Source organism: Pinus tabuliformis, chromosome 2_2, assembly GCF_031772625.1.
Source record: "Pinus tabuliformis cultivar Carrire ecotype Pingquan chromosome 2_2, CPIR1, whole genome shotgun sequence".
NCBI lineage: Eukaryota > Viridiplantae > Streptophyta > Pinopsida > Pinales > Pinaceae > Pinus > Pinus tabuliformis.
The window spans coordinates 956,400,891-956,423,920 of record NC_142300.1 but is presented as its reverse complement, the minus strand read 5'-3'; the positions used below and the strand labels follow the sequence as shown (position 1 = coordinate 956,423,920).

Genomic DNA, 23,030 nt, shown 5'->3' with positions numbered 1-23,030 from the left:
CTCCGAAAAAAGGTACCTTTGACATCCATTCGGTGTCTACCTAATTTGAGATGCAACTAGAAAATGAACAAGGAAAATAGAATTCATTTAGCCATAGGGGCAAAGGTTTCAAAATATCAATGCCTTCAACTTGAGAAAAACCTCTGGCAACCAATCAAGCCTTATAGTTGTGTACAATACCATCTGCTGCATACTTGGTTTGAAACTTTGGTGTACCCACTTAGGAAAAACGAATTTTATAATTGTCTACAATACCAGCTGCTATTTCTCATCTAGGAAAGATATTCATCTTCCATGGTTGTATCACACTCTACAACACCGTGAACCTCAGTAAAGTCTTTTAGATCTGAAGCATTGGCCATAAATACTTCAGGAGTCTTTGAAACAAGGACCTAGTTTTTTACTGACCCCAATTAGGAAGCGATAGAAGAACTCCACACATTGTGCTTCAAGAGAACAATCATTAGCTGGAGAAGTTAACTTGAAAGAATCTGAAGCACTGGCCATAAATACTTCAGGAGTCTTTGAAAGAAGGACCTAGTTTTTTTCTGACCCCAATTAGGAAGCGGTAGAAGAACTCCACACATTGTGCTTCGAGAGAACAAACATTAGCTGGAGAAGTTAACTTGAAAGAAGAAAAAATATATGAAGATCCAAGATGCTGACGGGAATGCTCATCAAATCCAAGACTCTCTCTGATGATTAACTTGTGTGTCAGGATCAAGTAATCCTTACCCTTTAACATCTTTTGGGTAGCCAACAAATATGCAAGGTTTATTTTGTATATCCATTGACTTGCATTTTTCTTTGGGGATGTTGGCCCAATCATTACACCCAAAGACTTTGAGATGGCCTATGGAGGTTTGTCCTGTTCAAGCTTCCTCTGGGGTCACCACTTAGACGTCTTTGTGAGGTGTGCAACTATGAACATCATTTGTACAACTGATGGCTTCAGCCAAAAATTGTGGAGTAAGATCTGTAGAATGGATCATACAATTTGCCTTCTCCTTCAAGGTACATTTTTTTTTTTTTTTCAGCAACACCATTTTGCTGTGGATAGTAGGGCACAGTCTGTAGCAGCTGAAAACCTTCAGTGGCACAATGGTCTTCAAATCATTGGTTGATGTATTCACAGCCATTATCTTTATGCGAACTTTCGGCAATTAAGCTTCAAATATAAGAAAAATTTTCTTTACAGGTATACCCAAGTATGTCTGGAGTAGTCATCAATGAGTGTAAGCAGATAGCGGGCTCTTTGTAAAAACAAGATAGGAAAAGGGCATGCAATATCACTGTGAACAAGTTGAAGAGCTTCTGAAGCTCCAAATTTTTTCTTTATCAGATGTATCTTGAAGATGTCTGCCAAGGAGAGCCAAACCATCTGGAAAAAAATTCAAGCAGTAGCCAATGATGAGCATGACCAGCAGCCGCAAGCAATGCCAAGCAATCTATGAAGCCACAAAGAGGGGCAACTGGTAGATGGTGCTGAAGCGACCCAGCAATCCTCAGATCTTAAAATGAAGGTGGCTGAGGAATATGGAGGAAACTGATGCCCTGCAGCTCTGGTACATGTAAAATAAAACTACAGACAGTAGGATAATATCAGGCTTAACCTTATACAGACAACAGAACGTAGAAAATGAACAGAGACTCTAACTAATATAAGGGACAAGAGAATAACTGCATCTGTTAAATATGCTGTGTCTTAAAGTAGAGTGAGGCCCTCTTTACAGAAAAGTAGAGAGTGAGGCCCACTTTACAGAAAAGTGGGAGGAATCCAGCATTTAAGAAGGTGATTGGCAAGTATACCAACCAAGCATTTAATAATATTACTAAGTGAACTTAAACTGAGTATGTACTACTATAGTACTACACCGACATGGCCAAACAGCCAGTATAGTAATAGAAAATATAAGAAGACTGACTGTAAACTGCCAGTCAACCTATGTTACCAGAAACGAGAAACGGGAAACGGAACGGGAAACGAGAACGGTACGAGAAACGAGGTTTGGAGGTTTCGCATATAAGAAACGAGGAGAGAGAAAAACACCATATTAAAGGTGAACAATATAAACAAAGCATTAATCATAAACCTGTAATGTTTCTGCTCATGAAATTGTAAAAAAACAATTGTAAATACTAATTTAGTTTTAAGAAGGAAGTGATAATTTTGTAGATCAAAAAATTTAGCCATCATTAATTCCAAGAAAATAGAAAACATTGATAAGAATAAGAGATTTGAAATATAAATAATTAAATTTGTTCTTTTGAATATATATGTATCTCTAAAGTCACTTCCAACAATTCATATCAAAATGCAAGTAAACCTAATAATCTAGATTTTGAAGCTCATTTTCTGGAATAGTTGTTGAGCTTGAGCCAATTCCAAAAGAATTATTTTGGTCAGTAGACTTCATGGTATCATCAAGCATGTCTTCAGCATTGTCTTGTAGCACCTCAAGTGGAAGCTCATCATTTTCGTCATCTTGTGAACCACCATAATCCCACATTCTCGTGGGTCCAGTTTTGTATTCTAGTTGTTGTCGAGATAACAAACGTAGATTTGAGTGTACAAACACCAAATCTTGTGCCATTTTTGTGCCTAGGCGATTCCTCTTCGTTGAATGGATGAAAGCATATTCACTCCAATTTCTTTCACATGCAGAGGAACTAGTCACCTGTATAATAAAATTAAAATTATGTTAGTCATAGTCAATCAATAAATATTATAAGATAAATAATCCAAAATGATCTTTAGAATTAATTGTTTAAACAATAAATCAATACATTAAAGGTATTTGTTATTAAGAATACCTGTGAAAGCAAACGGATAGCCAAACGATGAAGCAAGGGGGTCCCTGTACCATATTGTATCCAGAAGTCGATGGGTCCAAGTTGTTGTCTGTTGTATGCACAATCTTCATTTGCAAAGTGGTCTTCTGATCTCAAATACTTTCCTAGCTCAAACCGTAAAGCAGTGCGATCCTGACGATCGTAACACCTACTTATAAAAGTGTTCCAGTTTTGCATAACCTCTACATCTGACGATGGTTTCTTATGAAACCATTTAGGATTGAGTAAAAATGCAATTGAATGAAGAGGGCTATGAAGCATTTTCCACCTTGTCAGACTAAGTTCCCACACTTCATTTCTGGTGTCTTTGTCAATCCTAGAATTTTCATCTTCCATTATGTCATGAATCTTCTCTCTCATTTGATCCATGCTCTCAAAGACATCCCCTAAGCATGGTTGATCACTATCAAATATGCGAAGGGTGGAAACAATAGGTGTAATAAGGGTGACAATATCCTCCACTCTCCTCCAAAAATTCTCTGAAGAAAGACCAATAATGATGTCCTCAACTTTTAGGCCATCCCCAGTATGAGAACCCTTCGACCTTTGCCAATCCATTGATACCACCATCTCTCTCAAAGATTGATGCATTTTAATAAGGCGTTGAAGCATAATGAAAGCAGATGCAAATCTAGTCTCGGCACATCAAAGAAGCTGAAGTTTTTCATATTTCCTATAAATTGCTATGGATGCTGCATGATTAATAATAAAGTGTTGTAGCATCTTTGCTTCAGTTATAGTTTTATCAACCCATGCAATGTTATTAATATCTTTCAGGAGCAAATTCAAGAAATGCACAGAGCAAGGAGTCCAAAAAATTGTTGGATATTCATCCTCAATCAACCCACCAGCAAGGATATTGTTTGAGGCACTATCTGTAACAATTTGGACCACGTTTTCTCTACCAACCTCCTCTATTGCCTCTTTGAGGAGACCTGTTAGATATGGAACATCTTTTGTCTTTCCTGTAGTATCATAGGATTTTAAAAACAAAACTCCTTTTGGGCTCGAAACCAAAATATTGATAAGGGGATGATGGTTAACATCTGTCCAACCATCTGAGACAATGGAGACCCCAGATTCCTTCCAACTATCTCTAATGTCTTGAAGTCTAGCTTCAACCCGAGCCCTCTCTTTAGATAACACGGTTGTCCTCATCTTTTCATAACTAGGAGGCTTGTAACCTTTAGGAGCATTGCTAACTAGATCCCTTACCATTTCTTTCCAATAAGGAGACCTACAAACATTAAAAGATATGCCATTTGCAAAAAAAAATCATCCAATGGATGCATCGAGATTTCCCCTTCCTTTTACATCCCATAAGTTTTGAAGGTGAGAAACAGAAACATGATGTTGAGAATAAGAGTGTGGACCACCAATTGTCAATCCACTAGGATTGTTGTTAGCTTGAACTAAACCTTCAACAATATGTCTAAGCTTTTCAAGTTCATTAAATTGCTTAATTAGAGAAGTTTTTTCTGTTTTAGGTACACTGTCACATAAAGCTGATTGTTCTTTTTTCCCCATTCCAAGTAAATGCCATCGAACTCTTCCTACATTCCCCGTTTTTTGTTTTTTACAATAAGGGCACAACCAAACCTTTGAACCAGATGATCTACTTGATCCTCCACTATAAGATTGAGTGCATTTCACAGCTGCCCATAACCTTGCCTCAAAGGCTTTTTTTGCTTCTTGATATTCTTTGCTTTGGATTTTTTTGGATGCCTCTATGGAAGATTTCTGTTGGGAAATGGGCGGTCTACTTTGTGACATTGGTGAAATTTCTTCCATTGCAATGAGAAATGAGTGAAATAAAAAATAAATGATTCTCCTCTGCAACCAATATTAATCTGCACAATTTATATTTGAAAATTAGTTACAGAAAATAAAATTAAAAAATTGACACCTAATTAGAAAAATATAATTAACTAAAAATTTGAAGAGAAAATCAAAGAAAATTTTGGAAAACTTAAACAAAATAAAATTATTTATCTTTTTTCAAATTTTCAAACATCTAAATCACCTTACTTCGAGCATTGGAGGGACTAGCTCGAGAGAAAAGGACTAGCTCCTGATCTCATTCATTTTACAAAATCCCATGATACATGGCTTCAGTGATATTTTAATAACTTATAACTACTTGTTCCATAACTCACTCTCTCTCTCTAAATATATGTGTGTGTGGGGCTATGCACTAGCAATAATTAGGTATGTTGATTGGTAACATTGAGTTTTCCTATTGATTTTTCCTTTTTACTCAAATACGAATTGGATATTATATAATTTCAAAGTAAAATTCCTAATAATAATTCTCATCACTTTATTTAATTATATTTATTTTAAGTTTTCCAAATTAAAAATCTATTTACAAAACTTCTAAATCTTCACAACATTTGTGAAAATTTTACAAATATAAAATACCATTAAAAAAAACGTAATTGGAAAAAATCTCTAACCTAGTGGAATTTTAAGCATAGCCAAAAAAGTGTTGGGGCAAAATGGTCAACAATAGCCCACAATCTTATAAATAAATTATTTGGTAATTGTGACTATTGATCTTTACTAACTATGATTGATTGAGCTGCTTAGAGTAAGCTTTCACGATTTTGGTCTTCGACTTAATGGATGCAATCTACAGTTTTTTCATTAACTTCTCACTCAGTTACAAAGAATGAATCTGCCATAGTAAGGTTTGATAATTTTGGTTAATTTTCACTGCCTTACGATTAACGGATCACAATGCAATCCATATTTTGCTTTATATTTTATTTATTGTAAATATAGTAATATTTTTCCCAAAAATTGTGAAAAGACATATTCAGTGACACTTCCAAACAACAATAACAAATTTTTTTACATCTAATATACAAGTAAAAATAAATATGAAACATCACACAAATCCCAATCTTAAAAAAAAAACTATCATAGAAAATTTACTTCATAATCAAAATTCCCCGTCAAATTTATATCAGTTATGGAGAAGTTCACTTGCAATCCTGTTCCGACTTAGATTTCTACGATTTTATTTCTATTTGTTTTCTGTCTCCCGGATAGCTTCTCCATTTTCCTATGTAAAGTCAGTTTCGTTGACAATTTCCCATCAACTCCATACCTATTTACATCCTCAGCATTTCGGATTATCTCTGTACATGCTGGAATCTTTGAAGCTTATCTTGTAATTTCCTAAACAAACGTTCGTCTTTAGCCTCCTTGATGAATTATAAAGAAAAATTCGTGTTATTTGCATGCTTTTATGTGTGAAACTATGTTTGATCTCCAAGTTGAAGGGTTCATTGAAATAATTCATTCTTGTTAAAAATGAATTACATTTCGCAGATTCTCCTGCCAAAAGAGCAACCTTAATACCTTCCATTCTTCTTCAACTGTAATATAATGCTCTTCCAGAGGATCTGTCTCTTATATTTCACTTAAATTGGAAAAAATTTAAGCAAATTTTTTTTTTCAATGTATTGAACCTTCAAGCATTTTATCTAATTTATATAAATAAATTCGATTCTATAGAAATTTATGTGATTTTTCGGATCTTTTTGCATTTCGGTTTACAGAAAACCAATTGAGGAATGTTAACGATTAAATTTTCCAAGAAATTTCTCTGTATCAAGTTTCATTTTAACAGATGTTCTTTTGCATTTTAATTGTGAAGCAGCAGATTGACAATGTCAGGTGCTGCACTAAGGCATCCCTCTTTTGTTGTCTTAAAAACCAAAGATTCAAACATGTCCTTCATGTTGATTATGTCAAGTGACAAATCATCTACAGTATCAACAAGCCTACCAAAACCCTTCGACATCTAACTAGATGTTATTAGACCCTCCTTGGCAACTTATTTCAATAGAGCCAAGATATGTGGCTGTGCACTTCTTCGTTCCATGGATAAAATTAAAGCCCTGTTTACAACTTCATGATGAAAGAAAGGAACATTCAAGTCTTTTATACAACGACAACCATTTTCTTTATCACCACTCTCAACATACTCATTCAACAAGTCACTTATCTTCTTTTTTACTTAACTGGCACTAGTTTCGTTGGCTCTGTGGAGAGAGAAGTTGAAATCTCGTTGAGCTCATGAAGACATGTCCCCATTAAACTGCAGGATCAGAATTTGTGCCATAAGTGAACGATGACACAAGCCAACAATTCACTTTTGTGCGCTGGCATATAACATCATATTTTAGGTACAATTGTTGGGCATTCTTCAGTGGTAATGCTAGACCATGTAATGCATTGAATGCTACTTCAAATACTACGGTACAAAACCTTAATCCACAAAAGTACCTCAACAACTGGCATAAATCTGTTGGCTTACCTCCTTTGGGGTATATAATGTTGCGATGGTGGGTGCCAAATAAACAAATGAACATAATCTACACTTCCAAATAAACAACGCAACTCCATAACACTGGGTATCGAATTAAAATGATATCACTCATTGTATTATGAAGTTGCTCCATATATCGCTCCATATAATCCATAACCAAATAAACAATATTATAACAGTGCTTCCAAATAAGGGTTGTCCATGCTTGTCAGTATTGTTCTCGAGAAGGTTGCGTCCAAAACGTTTTACACTATTTCTGAATTCGAGGCGGATTTCTTCTATCTATATTTACACACAAAATCGACTTTCAACGCCAAAAGTGGATTTGGAACAAATATAGATTTTGTATCCAATTCAAAAGAGACTCTTATCAGTATTTCGCCCAATACCTTTATATCCTAAAATCAAATGAGGAGCCATGCGATACAATTTCGTTTCAATATATGCTTGAAAAATGAATGCTCTTTTCTCGAGATCCTTCAAAAACTATGCGAATCTTAAGGAGGATTCTAGAAAGGATTTAGAGGCGGGGTATGATGTGGAAATGGTAGGCATTAACGAAGAAAAAAACCTAGGACAATTCTTTGAGGAAGTTGAGGATGTGAAAAATGATATGGAATCGGTGGAAGGACTGTCAAGGAAGCTGCAAGCTTCACATGAAGAAAGCAAAACCATCCACAACGCGAAAACCATAAAGAATTTGAGAGACACGATGGATAAAGATGTGGAAGCACTATTAAAAAAATCTAAGTTGATTAAGGGGAAGCTTGAAGCTCTTGATAAGGCCAATATTGCAAGCAGGAGACTACCAGGCTCAGACCTAATGCTCTTGGAGTTTTTTTTCGTTTGTTCCCTGTTTCCCGGATATTGCCAAGCTCGGTACACAAAGGTAAATGTATTGCAACTATTTTTAACATCAGGCATGACATCTCATTAAAAAAACCAGAGATTGAAGTTCTTAGGCAGTACCTTTTGACAATAGAATTGACAATGCTGTTGAAGATAACTCAACGGGGGCCTGAAGCTGCTTGGCTCTGATCTGTGCCTTGCTTGTGCCTGGCTTGCATCTGAGTAATGATGGGTTCGCTCTGGTATTCTGCTTAAATCCTTGACAACTGGTGTTTTTCTTTGACAGCTCTCTCTGTTCTCTCAAAAATACAACAGTTTACTAACAGTGAACTGCTAATTAAACTCGATTCAACCTCTGTATCCAAAAAACTAACAATCAATTGCTAATTAAACTCCATTTAACGGACGGTTTGAAAAAATTACATTTAACCTGAGTTACGAAAAAATAAATTTAACTGAAGTCTATCTTGAAACGGTGAGAAGAAACGGTTTCGTTTCGCAGGAAACTGTTTCTTGCCCGTGGAAACGAAAACGGCCGTTGCAGACGGCGTTTCTAGCTGGGTTGCGTTTCGGTGAAGGTTTCGGCTAGAAACAGGGGATAACGTCCCGTTTCTGGTAACTAGGCAGTCAACAGGTCCAAAATAACCAAAATTCTCACCCAAAAGCTGTTCTAGCCACCCTTCCCAAGCATCAATCCCATATGACTGGTAAGTGGTAAGTATATTGCTGTACAGAGTCACAGACTGATTGAACAAATAACCTACCTGATGGAACATGATAAAAACAGAGAGCTACATTAAATCTGCACCTTAAGGGGCTGCTTCCTTAAGGCCAACTTGGTTCTCCATGATGTATTCAGCTGGTTGCATATCCAGATATCTGCTGATAACCCTGTGATGTCTGATCCTGCAGCATAGTTCCGTGATACCTTGAAATGATAATGATGTTCAGAGGCTTCCTCCTTAACTTGAGGCAAACATCACTGCATGGGCAGTGCTATAAGTTGAATATGAGCTGTAATTTTGAAAACGAAATAGTACAGGAAGTCCATTCTTTCTGCCAGTTCCTCATACCTCCCCAGATGCCTATGCGTGAATTCTACAAAATTACAAATTCCTTGTTTTTTAATTGAAATGCTGAAAGTTGAAATGCAATCTTAGTTGCTTGCTGGTCCTGGACTCAGGTCTTCGCTGTGAACTTATATTCCCAATCATTCTGTCATCTCAACAACCTGCTAGAGCAATTTGATAAATCACTATTTGCCTTTGAAATATGGTTCTCACATTCTTTATTCCTTTCCTGACATCTGATAATTCACACATAACACAGACCAGGCTGGCTATGATTACTAGGCATGAATAGGTGTTCAGAGTCCAACACATAGAAAGCTAACAAAGACCAGAATACTTACCCATTAAACCCCGTGAAAATGTGCTCATGATCATGGCTGCAGCGACGTGCCAGGGAAACTATCAGACGTGCCAACCTGACATTCCACAGTGGAACAATCAAACCACACTCAAGGACCATCCTCATTTTGCTGCCCATGGTGATACCTGATGCATGCAGTGTGAAATAAAAGAGCATGCCAACTCAACATTCTACAGCAGAACAATAAAACCACATTCAAGGACCATCCTTATTTCGCTGCCCTTAATAACAACTGATGCATCCATTGTGAAATTAAAGACCACTCACCTCTGCGGGGGCATTAACTCCTGCTTGCTGTTTGCATGCCTCTGTTGACACTTTGGTTTATGATGTGTAGTCATGCATTAGGTGATCGCTCCTAATTTAACACTCCCCAATTGGCCTGGATGTCTGCACTTGAATTATAGATGTGCAGGACCTAGAAAAATTCTATTTTTTCAAACTTGAATTATAGATGTGCAGGACCTAGAAAAATTCTATTTTTTCAAACTTCTCTGGCAGTACTTCAACTCTGGCTTTGTCTTACTAGGCAGACATCTTACAGAATGATGTACTGTGATAGAGGATTCTCTTAGCACAGCTGCACTTTTTCTTCTCGTCAGCTTTATCAACACAAGGCCTGGATAAACTGAAAGTGTTGCTTCATTATTTGAAGCATAGTTCAGACGCCTAGTATGGGTAAGTTCTTGATTTCCTCTGGGATCTGGAATGATACCCCCATCTGCTTACCATGGATAGGTGTTTTGATTTTAATGGGTGTCTGTGGTGGTGGCTTTACTTATATTTTGTGCCTTGTAGTAATGGCTTTAATTTTGTTGAGTGCTGCTTCATTATTTGAAGCATAGTTCAGATGCCTAGTATGGGTAAGTTCTTGATTTCCTCTGGGATCTGGAATGATACCCCCATCTGCTTACCATGGATAGGTGTTTTGATTTTAATGGGTGTCTATGGTGGTGGCTTTACTTATATTGTGTGCCTTGTAGTAATGGCTTTAATTTTGTTGAGTACTTGAAATAGTGGTTTTGATATTGATGGGTGCCTGAAATAGTGGCGTTGATTTGGAGGGTGCCTGCAATAGTGGCTTTAATTTGGATGAGTCCCAGTAACAATTGTTGGCTTTATTTTTAATAAGTCTGTAATAATAGTGATTTTAATTTTAACACGTAAGAAGTTATAATATTTTTCATTTTGTTGGATGCATTCAATAGAAGTGGTTTTATTTTTAGTGGGTGTCTGTAACAATAGTGGTTTCAATTGTAATGAGTGTTTGCAATAGTGGTTTTAGGTTTAATGTGTCTGTAACAGTGTTCATAATATTAATGCGTCTGTAATGGAAGTTTTAATTTAAATGGGAACTATGGTTTTAATATCAATAGGGATACTAATGCGTCTGTAATGGAAGTTTTAATTTAAATGGCAACAATGGTTTTAATATAAATAGGGACTCCCTAATAGTGTTTTTAATACAAATCAACACTGAAATAGTGAGATTAATTTTAATGGATGGATGACATGGTGGTTTTAATTTTATTGTATCTGCAATGTTTGTTTTAATTTCAATGTGAGCATGCAATGGTGGTTTAAATTTCCATGTACGCCACCAATAGTGGTTTCAATTTCAATATATGCCTACAATGGTGGTTTTAATTTCTATGTCTATCTGGAATGGTGGTATTCAAGTTCTTTTTTGTAGGAGGTTTGTAACCCAGGTTAGTACAAGGGAGGAGACTGCCTTGGAAGAGCTGGGTGTTTGAATGCATGACAGCACAGGATCCCATCCGAACTCCATAGTGGTGAGGAAGGGCAGAGTATCCATGGATTAGTACTAGGTGGGGTGACCCCCTGAGAAGTTCCTTCTGCCTTCTACTCCCTCATGCTTCATCATTATCATACATGTTTGTTGCAATCACAGGTTGGTTAATTCTATTCTGTCATTTATTTGCTATTCATCTGCAAAATTGGTCAAAATGATATTTTTTAAACATTTCCCAAATGTTTAATTAAATGTGGTGCATCATGTGTGTGATCATATTGTTGTAGGATGAAATCCCCAACAAGGGCTTATTAAGCTTGGAAATAATAAGGCTTCACAATGACAACAATCTAAAGGGGATTAACAAAACATTTCCCTACCAATTTGTTAGGTCCCTATAATACTAGTGATTACCCTATTACTATTGTAGTTGTATCCCTTATTAATATTCTTGTACCCCTATTGTCTCCATATTGTTATTACTGTGCCCCATAGAATCCCTCTATTGTTATTTTTGTCACTTTATATTATTATTGTTAGGTCGGCTAGGTTATATTGTGACTCCTTAGACTCCTATATATAGAAAGGAGGTTTTGTCATTTGAATCATCCAAGAATTATTCATTTGTGTAATGTAAAGGAGGTTGCCCCCTCGAAGAGGCTAAATTCTAAGGCGTTCAACTATCTTTTCTACTTTTTGTGAGCTGGTTTCATAACATTTGGTATCAGAGCATTGGATTCTAGGGTTTCGCTGCTTCAAATAGGTCATCGTGGAATTTTCGCTATAACTTTTTTTTCTGTGACATTTTGGAAGCTAACAAAAAAACCCATTTGAGACGAAATCGCACTGAACCTTGGGGCCGAATTTCAGAGCTTTTTGCACTATATTTGCGGAGATATGATTTGAGGAAGTTGGTCTTTTTGCAGACTCCTAAATTACATTCCAAACAGGTGACCTGGGGAAAATCGTCATAACTTTCTCTCTAAGCATCAGATTGAAATTTCGTAAGAAGGTATAGAAAGAGGACAGACTGTAGTTTCTTTATATATTTTTCAGAGCCAGAGGTCGAAACAGTGACTCGTGGCACGTCGTACAAGTTCGCTCTACTGAACTAGTCTATAATCAGGTCACTGTGGGAGATTTGGCATAACTCTTCCCTGGAGAATCCAATTTGGATCAAACTGGTGGCATTGGAAAGAGAACACAGAGGGCTACTGCAGGTCGCAATTTTAGAACTGGATGATCTGAAATTACAAAGATACATCAAATTCAATATCAAGCTCCTACAAAGTGAAAAAAGGTGTGTAGTTTTTTTTAATTTTTGCATAAACTTGGTTTGAAAAATTAGTTTGAAGGAATTCAAAGGGCATAGTAAAGCATTATGTTATGAAACTAGCTCAAGAAAAAGATAGAAAAGATAGATCAGCGCCTTAAAATTCAGCCATTTCAAGGGGGCAACCTCCTTTACATTACATAAATGAACAATTCTTGGATGATTCAAATGACAAAACCTCCTTTCTATATATAGGAGTCTAAGGAGTCACAATATAACCCAGCCGACCTAACAATAATAATATAAAGCCACAAAAATAACAATAGAGGGATTCTATGGGGCATAGTAATAACAATATGGGGACAATAGGGGCACAACAATATTAATAAGGGGTACAACTACAATAGTAATGGGGTAATCACTAGTATTATAGTGACCCAACATGCCCCTCTCCTTCAAAAAGTGTTGTCCTCAACGCTTGAGTAGTTTTGGATACTTCTGTATAAAATTCTCATCCTCCCATGTGGAATCTTCAGCAGATAGGTTCTTCCACATGATAAGATACTCTGAAATTGATCGATTTCGTCGCTGTCAAGTTCTTGTTTCTGTGACTGCTTCTGGTTCCAATATAATTTTTCCTTCCTCGTCAAGTTCTGACAATATTGTTTGAACTGGGAGCTTATTGCCTATAACCTTCTTTAAACATGAAACATGGAAAACTGGGTGCAATCGAGAAGCTGCAGGAAGCTCCAATTTGTATGCCATAGTACCAATCTTTTGCAACACCTTGTACGGACCATAATACTTTGGTGATAATTTATTATCCTTCTTAGCTTGCTTGAGGACATTTTCTTATATGGTTGTAGCCATAGGAATACCCAATCACCTACATCAAAACTTCTTTCGCTGCGGTGTTGATCTGCCTGTTGTTTCATTCTATTATGTGCCAACACAAGGTTATCCTTTAAGAGTTGGAGGACTTGTTGATGTTCGATGTGATGTTCCACTACTTGAACCTTAGAATTTTCTCTTAAATATGATGTGATGGATGGTGGCTGATACCCATAAAGTGCCATAAATGGGGTCATTTTTGTTGCTGTATGGAAGGAAGTGTTATACCACCATTTAGCCAGAGGCAACCATTTGACCCATTGTGTCTGTTTATTAGGTACAAAGCAACGAAGATATCCTTCCAAACATTTGTTTACTATCTCAGTTTTCCATCAGATTGAGGATGATAAGATGAGCTATGAGCTAACTGAGTACCAAGACAAGAAAATAATTCTGTCCAAAAATTTCCAGTGAAATTGGGATCTCTGTCACTTACAATAATCTTTGGGTTTCCATGTAGCTTTTGAATTGTTTCCATAAATGCAGTAGAAACTGTGCTGGCTTTAAATGGATGTGATAATGCACAAAAGTGTGCATACTTGGTAAGTCTGTCAACTACCACCAATTTGACACTCTTTCCCTCAGACTTGGTAAACCTGTGATAAAATCCATTGAAACCTCCTCCCAACGTTGCCTTGGAATGGATAAAGGTTGTAATAGACCCGGTGTCTTAATTGTTTCAACTTTATTTTGTTGGCAAACCAAACATTCCGCCACAAACTTTTGAATATCTGATTTAAGGCCATCCCAAAAAAAATCCTTCTTAACCCTGTGGTAAGTTTTTAAAAATCCCGAGTGCCCTCCTAAGGGAGAAGTGTGCAATTCCATAAGAATCTTTTGTTTTAGCCGGGAATTCTTACAGAGGTATAAGCGATCTTTGTACCATAACGAATCATTTTTCCAGCTAAATGTATCCGACGTACTGAAATCTTGTTGTAACTTTCGAATATGTGCCCACACTTCTTCGTCATTCTTCCATTCCTCCCTTGCTTCATTTATCCAATCTGGTTGGACAATAGAAATGGCGCACAACAATGCTTCCACATCCTCATCCTTTCTTGAGAGTGCATCTGCCACCACATTTTGCTTCCCTTTTTTGTAGATGATTTCAAAGTCATAACCCAACATCTTTGTGACCCACTTTTGTTGCTCTTCAGAGGATAATCTTTGTTCTAAAAGGTATTTAAGGCTATCATGATCCGTTTTTACCTTGAAGTGTCTTCCCATTAGGTAGGGTCGTCATTTCTTAAGTGCATGGAGTATTGCCAACATTTCCTTCTCATAAATAGCTTTGTGTAAAAACTTTCCCTTGATTGGACGACTTTCAAAAGCAATGGGTCTTTCATCTTACATTAAAACAGCACCAATTCCATTTCCTGAAGCATCACATTCCACAAGAAAGGTTGTGAAGTCCAGTGTAGCTAAGACACGTGCTTGGTACATTGCCTCTTTAAGATGTTCGAAGGCCTTTGTTGCTTCTGGAGTCCATGAAAATGCATCTTTCTTCAATAGTGTTGTTAGAGGTGCTGCTATTCTCCCATAATTCTTAACAAACTTGCGATAATACCTTGTCAACCTGAGAAATCCTCGCAGATGCTTTATGGATGTGGGGATTTTCCATTCCTTAATGGCTTTAATTTTGCTAGGGTTTACCTTAACTCCTTCATGAGATACAATATGACCTAGATATTCCACCTCTTGTACTCCAAAGAAACATTTGGATCTTTTTGCATATAATTGTTTCTCCTCTAATAGTTGTAGCACCCTGTCAACATGTTCAACATGATCCTTCCAAGACTTGTTGTAGATTAGTATATCATCAAAAAATACTAACACAAATTTTCTAAGGAATGTTTTGAAAATTGAATTCATCAAACCTTGAAATGTTGAGGATGCATTGGTAAGGCCAAAAGGCATGACCAAAAATTCATAATGACCCTCATGAGTTCTAAATGTTGTTTTCGGAATGTCTTCAGTCTTCATTCTGATTTGATGATATCCTGAACAAAGATCCAACTTGGTGAAGTAAATTGATCCATGCAATTCATCCAGTAATTCATCAATGACAAGAATGGGAAACTTATCTTTAATAGTGAGCTTGTTGAGCTCCCTATAATCCGGACACATGCGCCATGATCCATCCTTCTTGTGCACCAATACTACTGGAGCAGAGAAAGAACTTTGACTTGATTGAATTATACCAGCCTCTAGCATTTCTGCAACCATACGTTCAATTTCACTCTTTTGGGCATAGGGATATCTGTACGGCCTGATGTTTGGAGGAACACTTCCTGGAATCAGATGAATAGCATGATCATGATCACGAATAGGTGGGAGACCTTTGGGAGTCTCAAATACCTTGGAATGATTGTCCAAGACTTTTTGGAGATCTGGAGAAATAGATGATTCCAATGTGGAAACATCTAGCGAACATAATTGTGCAATTACACCTTTTCGTTCCTTTTTTAGAAGCTTTGTCATACCGTTAGAGCTGATTATCTTTCCCGGTTTCCCTGCAATACCCCTTAATTCAACTTCCTTTCCTTCCATAGAAAATTTCATGAAAAGTTCTTGAAAATTAAAAGCTATTGTACCCAAGGATTGTAACCATTGGACTCCTAATACAACATCAACACCTCCCATTGGAATGGAAAGCATTCGGCTAGTCAATACATATTCTCCCATGGATAGCTTGATATTATGGCATTTTCCAGAGCAATTTATTGTTCCTCCATTTGCAACCATCACTTGACACTCTGGTGCTGGATATAAGAAGCAATTCAATTCTTTTGCTACCTTACAAGTTACAATGAATAAAATTGGGTACTTCCTGAATCAATCAACACTATTACCTTTTTCTTCTTGATTTGTCCTTCTATCTTGATGGTTTGAGGAGTGGTAATTACCGCCAATGCATTACAAGATATGGTCGGATTCATTTGTTCTTCATCTAGGCTTTGTTCCTGGAGTATATCCTCTTCTTTTGACCGTTCTTGCTCCTTTTCTTCTTCCTCTTCACAATCTATGTAGAATAATTTCTTCTCAGCACACTTATGACCTTTAGTGTATTTTCTATCACAACTGTAACAAAACCCTTTTGCTCTTTTTTCTTCCAATTGTTGTGGTGTCAACCTTATAGGTTGTGGAAGACTAGTGGCAACAACACTTCTATCTTTATAGTTGTGAGTGGTATGCTTCCTGGTTGCCATAATTTTGCTTTCCATTTTTCTTGCTAACCTGAATGCCTTCTCTAATGAATCAAGTTCCGAAAGGCAAACATCATGTTGGATATTATCCTTTAAAGACCCTATGAACACATCAATCCTATGCTCCTCTGGAATATTTTTTACCCTTATGTTCAATTTTTGGAACTCCTCAATGTGCTCCATTATTGAACCCTTTTGTTTGAGACTTATCAATTGGCTAAAAAAAGTGTTGCTTTTTGTATCCTCATAATGTGCTATCAATTCTTGCGTAAAAATTGCCCAAGTGATAAATTGTTTAGAGAGAAATGCCATTGATACCATACAAACTGATTTCGTTCCAAATATAAAGTTGCAATATGTACCTTTTGTATGTTTTTCACATTATTGAGATCGAAAAATTTCTCCATCTGTAATATCCATGTTGCGGGATCCTTGCCATCAAACTTCCTCATATCGATTTTTGGAATATGGTGCGTCTTCGATCCAACATTAGAGTCTATGAAATCATGATTAACATTTCCTTTGTTTGCATCATGAGTTTCCTTTCCTCCCCTTTCACCATTAGTAAGTATTTCTTGTAGAAAATTTGTCAAAACTGCCTTCAAATCTATCTTCAAATCATCACTCTTGGCTTCCACGCCCTTTATCTTAGATTCCACTCCACTTATCTTAGCTTCTGTTAGCTTTTGCGAGAGTGAAATTTGTTGCACTTGGTCTTGTAATTTTGATATATCATGTAGCGTTTCTTCCTCTTCTTCATGAGTCATGCTAGAGCTTTCAGATTGCTTATTAGGTGTTTGCATTTTCTTTCCTTGGGGCATCAGTTACCGATACTAATGCTCTACTATGCCCTTTGAATTCCTTCAAAATAATTTTTCAAACCAAGCTTAAGCAAAAATTTAAAAAATCTACACACCTTTTTTCACTTTGTAGGAGCTCGATATTGCCTCTGATGTATCTCTGTAATTTCGGATCATCCAATTCTGAAATTGCGACCTGTGGTAGCCCTCTGTGTCCTCTTTCCAATGCCACTAGTCTGACCCCAATTTGATTCTCCAATGAAGAGTTATGCCAAATCTCCCACAGTGACCTGATTATAGACTAATTCAGTAGAGCGAACTTGTACGACGTGCCACGTGTCCCTGTTTTGACCTTTGGCTCTGAGAAATATATACAAGAAATTACAGTTCGTCCTCTTTCTGTACCTTCTTACAAAATTTCAATCCGATGCTCAGAGAGAAAGTTATGATGATTTTCCCCAGGTCACCTGTTTGGAATGTAATTCAGGATTATGCAAAAAGACCAACTTCCTCAGATCATATCTCCTCAAATATAGCACGGAAAACTCTGAAATTTGGACCCAAGCTTCAGCGCGATGTCTTCTCAAATGGGTTTTTTTTAGCTTATGAAACGTCGCAGAAAAAAAGTTATAGCGAAAATTCCACGATGACCTGTTTGGAGCAGCGAAACCCTAGAACCAAAGCTCTGATACCAAATGTTACGAAACCAGCTCAAGAAAAAGATAGAAAAGATAGATCAGCGCCTTAAAATCCAGCCATTTCGAGGGGGCAACCTCCTTTACATTACATAAATGAACAATTCTTGGATGATTCAAATGACAAAACCTCCTTTCTATATATAGGAGTCTAAGGAGTCACAATATAACCCAACCGACCTAACAATAATAATATAAAGCCACAAAAATAACGATAGAGGGATTCTATGGGGCACAATAATAACAATATGGGGACAATAGGGGCACAACAATATTAATAAGGGGTACAACTACAATAGTAATGAGGTAATCGCTAGTATTATAGGGACCCAACACATTATTATCAATAATTGATACCTCGAGGAAAGAAAATGCAAACACCTAGTAAGCAACCTGAAAGCTCTAGCATGACTCATGAAGAAGAAGAAGAAATGCAACATGATATATCAAAATTACGAGACCAAGTGCAACAAGTGTCACTTGCACAAAAAGGAACAGAGTCTAAAATGGATGGTTTAAAGAAAAATGTAGAAGCTAAGATGGATGGTTTAAAGAAAGACGTAGAAGCTAAGATGGATTGTTTAATGAAAGGCGTAGAAGCTAAGATGAATGACGTGGAAGCTAAGATGGATGATTTGAAGATATATTTGAAGACAGACATAGAAGATTTGAAGACAGGCATGGAAGATTTGAAGACAGATTTAACAAAGTTTCTACAAGAAATGCTTACTAATGGTGAAAGAGTAGTAAAGGAAACTCATGATGAGAACAAAATAAATGTTAATCATGATTTCATAGACTCTAATGTTGGATCGAAGACCCACCATATTCCAAAAATCTATATGAGGAAGTTTGATGGCAGGGATCCCGCAACATGGATATTACAAATGGAGCAATTTTTCGATCTCAATAATGTGCAAAACACACAAAAGGTACGTATTGCAACTTTATATTTGGAACCAAATCAGTTTGTATGGTATCAATTGCTTTGCTCTCATAAACAAATTATCATTTGGGCAATTTTTACGGAAGAATTGACAACACATTATGAGGATACAAAAAGCAACACTTTTTTTAGCCAATTGGTAAGTCTCAAACAAAATGGTTCAATAATGGAGCACATTGAGGAGTTCCAAAAATTGAACATAAGGGTAAAAAATATTCCAGAGGAGCATAGGATTGATGTGTTCATAGGGACTTTAAAGGATAATATCCAACATGATGTTCGCCTTTGGGAACCTGATTCATTAGAGAAGACATTTAGGTTAGCAAGAAAAATGGAAAGCAAAATTATGGCAACCAGGAAGCATACCACTCACAACTATAAAGATGGAAGTGTTGTTGCCCCTAGTCTTCTACAACCTATAAAGTTGACACCACAACAATTGGAAGAAAAAAATAGCAAGGGAGCTTTGTTACGTTGTGATAGCAAATACACTAAAGGTCATAAGTGTGCTGAGAAGAAATTATTCTACGTAGATTGTGAAGAGGAAGAAGAAAATGAGCAAGAAAGGTCAAAAGAAGAGGATATACTCCAGGAACAAAGCCTAGATAAAGAAAAAATGAATCTAACCATATCTTGTAATGCATTGGCTGGAATTACCACTCCTCAAACCATCAAGATAGAAGGACAAATCAAGAAGAAAAAGGTAATAGTGTTGATTGATTCAAGAAGTACCCACAATTTTATTCATTGTAAGATAACAAAATAATTGAATTGCTTCCTATATCCAGCACCAGAGTGTCAAGTGATGATTGCAAATGGAGGAAAGATAAATTGCTCTGGAAAGTGCCATAATATCAAGCTATCCATGGGAGAATATGTATTGACTAGCCCAATGCTTTCCATTCCAATGGGTGGTGCTAATGTTGTACTAGGAGTCCAATGGCTACACTCCTTGGGTACAATATCTTTTAATTTTCAAGAACTTTTCATGAAATTTTCTGCGGAAGGAAAGGAAGTTGAATTAAGGGGTATTGCAGGGAAACCGGGAAAGATAATCAGCTCTAACGGTATGACAAAGCTTCTAAAAAAGCAACAAAGAGGTGTAATTGCACAATTATGTTCACTAGATATTTCCACATCGGAATCATCTATTTCTCCAGATCTCCAAAAAGTCTTGGACAATCATTCCAAGGTATTTGAGACTCCCAAAGGTCTCCCACCTATTCATGATCATGATCATGCTATTCATTTGATTCCAGGAAGTGTTCCTCCAAACATAAGGCCGTACAGATATCCCTATGCCCAAAAGAGTGAAATTGAACATATGGTTGCAGAAATGCTAGAGGCTAGTATAATTCAACCTAGTCAAAGTTCTTTCTCTACTCCAGTAGTATTGGTGCACAAGAAGGATGGATCATGTCGCATGTGTTCGGATTATAGGGAGCTCAACAAGCTCACTATTAAATATAAGTTTCCCATTCTTGTCATTGATGAATTACTGGATGAATTGCATGGATCAATTTACTTCACCAAGTTGGATCTTCGTTCAGGATATCATCAAATCAGAATGAAGACTGAAGACATTCTGAAAACAACATTTAGAACTCATGAGGGTCATTATGAATTTTTAGTCATGCCTTTTGGCCTTACCAATGCACCTTCTACATTTCAATGTTTGATGAATTCCATTTTCAAACCCTTCCTTAGAAAATTTGTGTTAGTATTTTTTTATGATATACTAATCTACAACAAGTCTTGGAAGGATCATGTTGAACATGTTGATAGGGTGCTACAACTATTGGAGGAGAAACAATTATATGCAAAAAGATCCAAATGTTTCTTTGGAGTACAAGAGGTGGAATATCTGGTTCATATTGTATCTCATGAAGGAGTTAAGGTAGACCCTAGCAAAATTAAAGCCATTAAGGAATGGAAAATCTCCACATCCATAAAGCACCTGCGAGGATTTCTCGGGTTGACAGGGTATTATCGCAAGTTTGTTAAGAATTATGGGAGAATAGCAGCACCTCTAACAACATTATTGAAGAAAGATGAATTTTCATGGACTCCAGAAGCAACAAAGGCCTTCGAACATCTTAAAGAGGCAATGTGCCAGGCACCGGTCTTAGCTACACCAGACTTCACAAAAACCTTTATTGTGGAATGTGATGCTTCAGGAAATGGAATTGGTGTTGTTTTAATGCAAGATGAAAGATCCATTGCTTTTGAAAGTCGTCCAATCAAGGGAAAGTTTTTACACAAAGCTATTTATGAGAAGGAAATGTTGGCAATACTACATGCACTTAAGAAATGGTGACCCTACCTAATGGGAAGACACTTCAAGGTAAAAACGGATCATGATAGCCTTAAATACTTTTTAGAACAAAGATTATCCTCTGAAGAGCAACAAAAGTGGGTCACAAAGATGTTGGGTTATGACTTTGAAATCATCTACAAAAAAGGAAGCAAAATGTGGTGGCAGACGCACTCTCAAGAAAGGATGAGGATGTGAAAGCATTGTTGTGCACCATTTCTATTATCCAACCAGATTGGATAAACAAAGCAAGGGAGGAATGGAAGAATGATGAAGAAGTGTGGGCACTTATTCGAAAGTTACAACAAGATTCCAATACATCTGATACATTTAGCTGGCAAAATGATTCGTTATGGTACAAAGATCGCTTATACCTCTGTAAGAATTCCCAACTCAAACAAAAGATTCTTATGGAATTGCACACTTCTCCCTTAGGAGGGCACTTAGGATTTTTAAAAACTTACCACAGGGTTAAGAAGGAATTTTTTTGGGATGGCCTTAAATCAGATATTCAAAAGTTTGTGGCGGAATGTTTGGTTTGCCAACAAAATAAAGTGGAAACAATTAAGACCCCAGGTCTATTACAACCTTTATCCATTCCAAGCCAACATTGGGAGGAGGTTTCAATGGATTTTATCACGGGTTTACCCAAGTCTGAGGGAAAGAGTGTCATCATGGTGGTAGTTGACAAACGTACCAAGTATGCACACTTTTGTGCATTATCACATCCATTTAAAGCCAGTACAGTTTCTACTGCATTTATAGAAACAATTCAAAAGCTACATGGAAATCCAAAGATTATTGTAAGTGACAAAGATCCCATTTTCATTGGAAATTTTTGGACAGAATTATTTTCTTGTCTTGGTACTTAGTTAGCTCATACCTCATCTTATCATCCTCAATCTAATGGGCAAACTGAGATAGTAAACAAATGTTTGGAAGGATATCTTTGTTGCTTTGTATCTGATAAACAGACACAATGGGTCAAATGGTTGCCTCTGGCTGAATGGTGGTATAACACTTCCTTCCATACAACAACAAAAATGACCCCATTTATGGCACTTTATGGATATCAGCCACCATCCATCACATCATATTTAAGAGAAAATTCTAAGGTTCAAGCAGTGGAACATCACATCGAACATCAACAACAAGTCCTCCAACTCTTAAAGGATAACTTCGTGTTGGCACAAAATAGAATTAAACAACAGGAAAATCAACATCGCAACGAAAGAAGTTTTGATGTAGGTGATTAAGTATTCCTGCGGCTACAACCATATAAACAAATGTCCCTCAAGCAAGCTAAGAAGGATAATAAATTATCACCAAAGTATTATGGTCCGTACAAGGTGTTGCAAAATATTGGTACGATGGCATACAAATTGGAGCTTCCTGTAGCTTCTCGAGTGCACCTAGTTTTCCATGTTTTATGTTTAAAGAAGGTTATAGGCGACAAGCTCCCAGTTCAAACAATATTGCCAGAACTTGACGAGGAAGAAAAAATTATATTGGAACCGGAAGCAGTCACAGAAACAAGAACTCGACAGCTACGAAATCGATCAATTTCGGAGTATCTCATGAAGTGGAAGAACTTATCCGCTGAAGATTCCACATGGGAGGATGAGAATTTTATACAGAAACATCCAGAACTACTCAAGCGTTGAGGACAACACTTTTTTG

General features: G+C 36.8%; 2 protein-coding genes and 1 long non-coding RNA gene across 3 annotated transcripts in view; 1 reads left to right on the top strand and 2 right to left on the bottom strand.

The window, feature by feature from the left end:
• LOC149196390 (transcription factor IIIA-like) overlaps positions 1-23,030 on the top strand; it is a 37,872-nt gene that overhangs the window by 2,375 nt on the left and 12,467 nt on the right. The window lies entirely within an intron of this gene.
• On the bottom strand, positions 120-10,186 carry LOC149196391 (uncharacterized). Its single transcript, XR_016254127.1, has 3 exons — positions 9,938-10,186; positions 8,674-9,890; positions 120-1,943 (listed from the first exon to the last, which is right to left on the bottom strand). It is a non-coding gene; the product is annotated as an uncharacterized LOC149196391 (long non-coding RNA).
• On the bottom strand, positions 1,945-3,368 carry LOC149196392 (uncharacterized). The gene is made up of 2 exons (XM_089403734.1): positions 2,815-3,368; positions 1,945-2,678 (listed from the first exon to the last, which is right to left on the bottom strand). The coding sequence occupies exons 1-2, from the start codon at positions 3,220-3,222 to the stop codon at positions 2,328-2,330; spliced, it is 759 nt and encodes a 252-aa protein (XP_089259860.1). The 5' UTR covers positions 3,223-3,368; the 3' UTR covers positions 1,945-2,327.

Bases quoted from the DNA above. Each gene is read 5' to 3' on its own strand.
- LOC149196392 (XM_089403734.1), bottom strand. From the start codon at position 3,222: ATGGATCAAATGAGAGAGAAGATTCATGACATAATGGAAGATGAAAAT. The intron at 2,679-2,814 runs GTATTCTTAATA...TTTATTATACAG, and splicing joins CTATCCGTTTGCTTTCACAG to GTGACTAGTTCCTCTGCATG.